We start from the raw sequence: 6973 nt of genomic DNA, 5'->3' as shown, positions 1-6973 counted from the left end.
AAGACTCATCTAAAATTACTTTTTAAAAAATGGAGTTTCTTTACTTATTTACAGCTTAATTTGTCAATAAATTCTTCATTAAAGAGCCAATACCTAACTCTAAATTTTTGAGGAGAAGCAGTCAATTTAAAACTCATCGAAGAATATATTATAACGATTATCATATTTTCCGAATTAACCTTGTATTCACCTTGTCCTCTTTTCTTTATTGCTCAGAGGTAACGGCAGTATGCGAAACACATTGAGATGTTTACAAAAGCTTTCAATTCGATATATTCATTAGATGTTTGAGATTTTGATGGAATAACATTGTCGTTTTTATGCTCGGTCAATTACGAAAAGAGAAGACCGAAGATCAAGATGATGACGCGGACTCGAAACAGCACATTAAAAAAGTTATACAAAATCAGAGCTAAAAACAGCTTCCTAACTAAGTTGGTACTTGACGGACAGTATCTAAGAGGTAGTAGCAGCGATGCTTTCTTAATGTGGTCAACACAGTTCCTTAGCTTCTTCTTTTTCTCACCTAATCAGTTTTTTCGTCCGCCACGTCTTTTCATCGAGGATGTACATTGAGGGCAGTACCATTTCCCCTTGGGTGGTGCAGTGATCCCCACGCATGGATAATGGAACCATTCAAAGGGGCACTAAAAAGCAATCATTATAAATCTATTCGTTTATATACTTTGAGCATGTCGACAGGTCTTACGTCTGAATTGTCACAAGCAACCATATCGCCATACGAAACTTGATTGCATATGCAATAGCGCGGTTCATTTGGATCGTATGTCCAATCTGGATTGTCCGGATCCACTACTTGCGTGGTTGTGGTAACCACTGGTGGTGACACGGGCTGTTGCACTGTAGCTGCGATCACGCTCGAACTCGGCACGGTAGCTGTCACTTTCCTAGAATTCGTAATAACAATGTGTTATTTAAATAATTACGATACAAGAAATTTTTCCATTAAATTAAATGCAAGATTGTAAAGTATCTCTAATAGGAATAGAATAGAATATTTATTCGCTTCAGCATATTTACAAGCCAAGAAGGGGACTTGATTTACAGTTCTCCTTAACTCATTCATTCATATCTTTCACACATTCTTATTTGCTCAAAAATATTCCTAATATAACAAAGACTAATCTCTTAATCCAAACTATTAAAACTTAAAGAGAATTTATAAATAAGGGGCAATTTAATTATTTTGAGTAAATTTAATTACTGTTTGTTTCTTCATTATACACATTCTACATACTTTTTATGCTTCTTTGTAGTCTCCTGGATAGCGGCGATGGCGGTTTGCGCTGCGCCAGCCAGTTCCCTGCTGAATTCCGCAGCATGTACGCCACCGGTATTAATGGCCTCATAGCTTGCCTTTAAACTAGCCGAGCGTCTACCCTGCTGCATTGATTGCGTGGCCGCGATCGCCTGTGACGCGGCTGCCGCAATAGCATTACCACCGGCACCGATATGGCCGAGATTATAACATACTGATCCTACGGAATTAGCAATCGCTGCTGGCGCCGGCGTGACACTATTCGTTGCGATAATAGGCGCGGAATTCGCTGATGCCGGCCGTGACTCCGGTAAACTAGTCGTTGCTGGCAGCTTCTCAATCGCCAGCCTCTTTTCGACCGACGTAGAAGATGCATTGGAATCCCGTCGCTTCTCCGATCGAGCTAAAATTTGTGTAAAATTAGGAGATTATTTCTAAAGATTGTTATGTATTACAAGTTCATTCCATTTACAAGTTTATAATTAATAATTAGTGACTTTTATAGATTATCCTAGTATGTTAATATTTTTTGAGTTTAACGTAACAACGCGTTTTTCGTTTTTAAGTTGAAAGCCATCAGAATTAAACATGAAATTGCATTATTACGTAGAGATGCTACTTACAATGGCTATGATTATCTCGCGTTCTGCTCGGAGTAAAGCTGTAACGATTTTCTTTTTGGCTGCTATTCGTGGGTGGCTGGTCCAACTCTAGGGATCTTTTTTCCAAGATTTCGGTGATACCCTTATTGTCTGCCTCAAGTTCCATCTTGAACTTGTGTAGCTCCTGATCGAGCCTTCTCAGGTACCTGTCTACCAAGTCGTACATCTGATTGGCTAGGTGCACCTTCTCATCGGCATCTTCCAAAGTCTTATAATACTCTTTTCTAATAGCTTCGTACTCTGCTTCCTTTTCACTAGGTTTCATCTTCTTAGCATTGGAAAAAAATGTCTTCACTTTTTTCTCAAGGCTATCCATGGAATCTGAAGGTAGATGACGTTAGTTTTATATTTTAGAGTTTTTTTTATCACTGTTATTCAATTTTATCATTATATTTTTATCTCTGTTACATCAAATAATACATACTTTGTACACCTAAATCCATCTCTCTCATCTCTGTAAATCGGTCTCGTAGCTCTTGTGGAAGATGCTCGATCACTGAAACCATAAAACAGACATTAGCAAAAAGATAATCAGAGAGAATTTTATACAAAGTATTTTATACAAAGTAATTACTCCTGAACTAGTTATTCATGCAAATTTACTTATACTTTATTCCTAATAATCTCTATAGTTAATAGATGTCCTTTTATTTAATGTCACAAGTTGACACAAATGTTTTTTCTTTCTTTACATTCCTTGAATAACAACAAGAGAATGACATTTATGTCGACTTGTCATAAAAAGTACTCAATATAATGTAAGTAACGAGTCCTTTGATTGCTACATGATCTTACATTAAACTATTTTATTTACTTCATTTGTCTACAGTAATAGCAAGTTCAGTAAAATTAGTATTTTTAGGCAATATTCTATTACTATTTATCCTCATATTGTACTAACAAAAAAATTGTGACTATGTACATAGGAATTGTGTTTCAGAGGAAAGATTTTTAATGAATTTTTAATTCTGGACAATGAAATTTAATGGATCAACAAACGGATCGTGGATTTAAATAATAATTTATTACTTAATAATAATTTATTATTTTCTTCTTTATCTTGGCAATAGCAACAAGCGTATCGACGAAACATCGCGCCTAACCTTTCGACGCAAGGTCGCATTGTCAAGCGAACGCGCCTTTCCCGTAGCATTTTACAGCGATCAGGATCAGGTCGCGATCGACGTGCAAAAGGAGGTGCGGATCGTGATCCGCGGAACATAAACAAAAATGGCTGCATTTGTCGTGGAACAAATCGGCCCGCGAGATTCTTAGGTGATTTTAGGTTTTAGGTTAGCCGCGCGCCATGCGAAGAGGTTAGGATTCTACGAGCGAGCCGTGCCATTTCTCCTACGCACTTTCGACGTAATCTTCGAGGTAAAGCATCTTCCCGCGCCGTCGGTTGCCTGCGATTGATATACTTGACTAGTAGCCGCCGCACGTCGCCGGGTAGCCGCAAAATTCCGCGGGAGTTTGCAGGAAAACGGGCTGCCCGACCGAAAGCGTGCCCGCGCGTGTCCAGCCCCTCCGCAATTCGCATTCGTATTTGCTCGTATTTTCAGGGCGCTTTCAGCTTTCAAGTCTTATGGTCTTAGCGCGATTTCAGACTCGACTTTTGGTCTGAAACGTTCGGACGGGATTTTTAAGGGAGTGCGATCGCCGACACAACGGGTTTTACAGGGCTTTGCCAGGCGACGAGACTCGTACGAGGCAGCCTCGGTTTGGGATTATTTGGGTGAATTGTCATATACCCGGTGTACCTCACCATATACGCGAGGGATACCAGGGACGTATCGAAGAAGTCTGGTGCCCGGATCAAAGGGGATATTATCACTCCTTTGCTCATTTTTGATAAAATTTAGTCGATTGCGGGAAATCGCTGGAATGTGCGTTTAATTTGGAGCGCTTGCAATTTCAGCAAAATTCAAAGGCCTAAAGTTTAATTTACGATGCTTCTTGTTTCTTTGTTTTTTTTTTACCACTTTTTAAGTTTTTAGGCATCTCTTGCCTTTTTACCTCTTATTATGTTTCTTGATTTTCTATTGCCCGAAATAAAATTTGATAAACTTTGAAAGAGTCAAAAATGCACGACTGTCTATATAATAGTCTCAAAAAGAGAAAAAGAAGTAAAAGAATAAAAAATAGAAAGCATACATTAGGTTTATATGTATACCGGAAAAGAAAGCTAAAAAACAAGATTTTCTTCTTTTTTTATCCTATGCAATTATTCTTATTCTTTTCGATATGCACATTTGTATTTTACTCATTCTTTTCTCGGAGAATATACAGCGCGTTTCAGAAGTCGCATATATATTTACGAATCATTATTTTCGATTAAATTCTGATAACATTCGCATTATATATAAAAAAATGTAATACTATTTTTTTTCAGTGAGATGATACGACGAAGTCCAACTCGGATAGAAATGCGTTTGGACGATCTGCAGGTGTACGAGGAAATAAGGAAAGCACACGAGTCTAAGAAGGATCCCGAAAGAAAAGCATCTTCGTCCATGAATCCACCCTCGTGGGGAGGCAAGATTCCTCAGAGCGAGATTCAGGAACGCATTGGTTACGTGCCGCAACATCCATCCGTGCACAATCGAGCCACAACATAGCAGCTGATTCAATAGTCTGGATACGAATCACAGCACGAACAAGCAACAGTCAAATTATGCATTCCAACATAATTTTGATTTAAACAGTTGGATATATTTATACACAGATACGGTTTATATTAACATGTTCGAAAATTATCTATTAAAACAGATATAATTTTTTTTTAATGAATTTGTTCAATTCTGTGCAATTAATCACACCGATTATGATTAAAGAAAATCATAATCCTAAGAGCAGTTTTTATAAGATGACGTTAGTTTTATTTACAAAATGTAATTGCTATGTGTGAAATATACAATTAATGGACGACGTCTACATTTTTCTTTTTCTTCTTCATCTTTATTGGCATAGGTCCTGGCATCTTGAATACCGTGCTTAAAAAAAATTCACAATAAATTCACAATTATCATTTATGATATATTTTAATATACGAGATAATTAAAAAATATCAGCTAAAGAAACTTACTGGCAAGTAGTGCATATTGGACTGAACTTACAGAAGACTAAAAAACAATAATATCTTTTTAATATAAATAAATTTAACAATGTTTAATATTATGTTGTTTTTTACATTGTTTCACATTAATTAAAATATTCTTACGTTATTGATATATAACTTAATACTTACTTGATAAACATATGGAACAAACGTATCCAATATCAATAAGTTCCTGATGGCAAAAACACGCTGCCCTATAATCCACCTTTACTGGTGGAGGAAGAACCAATTTTGACCTAACACTGGGATCTGGCAGGAAAACCCACTAAATTATAAAAAAAAGAAATGAATCGTATATATAATAATTGTATTTGTGTTAATAAAATTAAGCATGCACAATTCACCAATAAATACTGCAGCAATCCAGCAAGCTGTGGCACCTTCAGGTAATTACCACCAGTAATATCGCAGCCCTGTTGTAAGAGTGTCAGCTCTTGATCCAAGCTGCACACATCCAAAATGACATTCTGAAAGTAGTCAGGCGGATGTCTTTGTGTTACGAGTTATCAATTCGGTTATTGTAATAATATAAAAATCCAATAAAGAGAGACAAAACCATTCTCTGTGCAGTGAAGAATATGTTCATGTAATTCATGTACTGCGTGGCCGAGTCATTGCTGGCAGTAATCACCAATATCCTAGGATGCAACTTCTGGCCAGCAACTTTTTCTCGCTCCAACCGAGCAATATAGCACAACGCCATACTGAGTGCACCAGAGATGAGACTCTCCGTATTCAATGGAACACCCATGGAGATCTCATTAATGACCTGCTGCAATTGCTGACGTACCGTGCGCTCTACCATGGTAAACTTTTCGTACTGCCCATCTATCTGTCTTATTTCTATTGCATTTTCATAAGGATAAAGGAAGCTAGCACCATGGCTATGACATGACATTATTGCCAGTTCATTATTAGACGATTGCATAAGGTGAGCATTGGCAAAAACAATTGTAGAGTCTAAACACTGTGACAGTATCTTGATTTCTTGCTTCACTATACGATGCATCGGATTGACGTCCAGAACGATCACCAACATACTCGTTTCTATTTCTGAAGATTTATAAGTAAATGAATAAACAAAGATCGGATAAATAAATTACAATTTAATTCTGCAAAATAATATTGCATATAAAAACATTAATATACCAGTCGACATTTTGTTGAAATTCTCTCTTTTTTTAAATAATTTTCTTTCTTTAAATTAGAAATTTCTTTATTTTTTAATTATAATATATTTTTGTAAACTTTTTGTTGTTTTTTCAAATTATGTGGAAACAATTAGAAGTTGATGATAAACAAATATTAAACTCGTACGTAACTGGGTGCATTTAGTACTATTACCGCTCACTGAGCGCTCAGTGAGCTCATGATATAAAACTATTGCTGGATTTTCACTGCATCCGATTTTCGTCATACGACGAAAATCGGATGCAGTGTGAATCCAACAAAGAGCATGGTGGAAGGATACTAGAGGTTTGTTCGCGTCGCAAGATCCAATATGCTCCAACATGCTCCTACCATAGCTCCTACTCACTGGCTGCGTTCAGCAGACTCAACAGTTTTACAACCGTTTTATGATTGTCTGCTGAGATAGGACCATTCTTCTAGATCTAAAAGTATGATCCAATTAGCGCGAAGGAAACTTCCAACAGTTGCAAAACAAACGTTCTGCTGAACGCAACCACTCTATCAAGCGCGTTGGAGTGAGTAAGAGTTATAGTAGGAGCATATTGGACCATGTTGGAGCATATGACGCGAACAAACCTTAAGGTGCCATTACATGCAAGCGTCGAGCGTCGAGCATCTGAACAGGGAGTTGATTGTGTATCTTGAAATGAGGTGAGAATTACAAAAGTGAGCAAATTTACTAGTTATTGACCAATTAAATTATGAATATTCTAGTAAATTTGC

General features: G+C 37.0%; 3 protein-coding genes across 4 annotated transcripts; 1 reads left to right on the top strand and 2 right to left on the bottom strand.

Moving 5' to 3' along the window:
- Window positions 1–315: 315 nt before the first annotated feature.
- On the bottom strand, window positions 316–3521 carry Ing3 (inhibitor of growth family, member 3). 2 transcript variants are annotated; one of them, XM_018447716.1, is made up of 6 exons: window positions 3300–3521; window positions 2366–2437; window positions 1903–2262; window positions 1259–1682; window positions 710–908; window positions 316–647 (listed from the first exon to the last, which is right to left on the bottom strand). In XM_018447716.1, the coding sequence occupies exons 1-6, from the start codon at window positions 3325–3327 to the stop codon at window positions 531–533; spliced, it is 1200 nt and encodes a 399-aa protein (XP_018303218.1). In that variant the 5' UTR covers window positions 3328–3521; the 3' UTR covers window positions 316–530. The 2 variants fall into 2 exon arrangements, with proteins under 2 accessions (XP_018303218.1, XP_018303219.1); XM_018447717.1 differs by lacking the exon at window positions 3300–3521 and adding an exon at window positions 3045–3104.
- Window positions 3240–4770, top strand: LOC108722550 (anaphase-promoting complex subunit CDC26). The gene is made up of 2 exons (XM_018447718.1): window positions 3240–3318; window positions 4334–4770. Exon 2 carries the CDS (start codon window positions 4338–4340, stop codon window positions 4557–4559), a length of 222 nt encoding a protein of 73 aa, XP_018303220.1. The 5' UTR covers window positions 3240–3318; window positions 4334–4337; the 3' UTR covers window positions 4560–4770.
- A 79-nt stretch (window positions 4771–4849) lies between these two features.
- Window positions 4850–6225, bottom strand: Tfb4 (transcription factor B4). Its single transcript, XM_018447725.1, has 6 exons — window positions 6209–6225; window positions 5616–6112; window positions 5404–5526; window positions 5189–5324; window positions 5027–5063; window positions 4850–4934 (listed from the first exon to the last, which is right to left on the bottom strand). The coding sequence occupies exons 1-6, from the start codon at window positions 6216–6218 to the stop codon at window positions 4859–4861; spliced, it is 879 nt and encodes a 292-aa protein (XP_018303227.1). The 5' UTR covers window positions 6219–6225; the 3' UTR covers window positions 4850–4858.
- Window positions 6226–6973: the final 748 nt, after the last annotated feature.

This window comes from Mycetomoellerius zeteki, unplaced genomic scaffold, assembly GCF_001594055.1.
Source record: "Mycetomoellerius zeteki isolate Tzet28-1 unplaced genomic scaffold, Tzet1.0 scaffold210, whole genome shotgun sequence".
Classification (NCBI taxonomy): domain Eukaryota; kingdom Metazoa; phylum Arthropoda; class Insecta; order Hymenoptera; family Formicidae; genus Mycetomoellerius; species Mycetomoellerius zeteki.
Note: the sequence above shows the minus strand (reverse complement) of the source record. Positions and strands in the feature narration are given on the sequence as shown.

What these genes read in the sequence shown, in the direction of transcription:
- Tfb4 (XM_018447725.1), bottom strand. An exon ending in TTGTTCCATATGTTTATCAA is followed by an intron (nt 5,064 to 5,188) that starts GTAAGTATTAAG and finishes ATTGTTTTTTAG; the next exon opens with TCTTCTGTAAGTTCAGTCCA. An exon ending in CCAATATGCACTACTTGCCA is followed by an intron (nt 4,935 to 5,026) that starts GTAAGTTTCTTT and finishes ATTTTTTTTAAG; the next exon opens with CACGGTATTCAAGATGCCAG.
- LOC108722550 (XM_018447718.1), top strand. Translation starts at nt 4,338, where the DNA reads ATGATACGACGAAGTCCAACTCGGATAGAAATGCGTTTGGACGATCTG.
- Ing3 (XM_018447716.1), bottom strand. Translation starts at nt 3,327, where the DNA reads ATGCTTTACCTCGAAGATTACGTCGAAA. An exon ending in GCGAGATAATCATAGCCATT is followed by an intron (nt 1,683 to 1,902) that starts GTAAGTAGCATC and finishes CACAAATTTTAG; the next exon opens with CTCGATCGGAGAAGCGACGG. An exon ending in TTGCTTGTGACAATTCAGAC is followed by an intron (nt 648 to 709) that starts GTAAGACCTGTC and finishes ATTGCTTTTTAG; the next exon opens with TGCCCCTTTGAATGGTTCCA.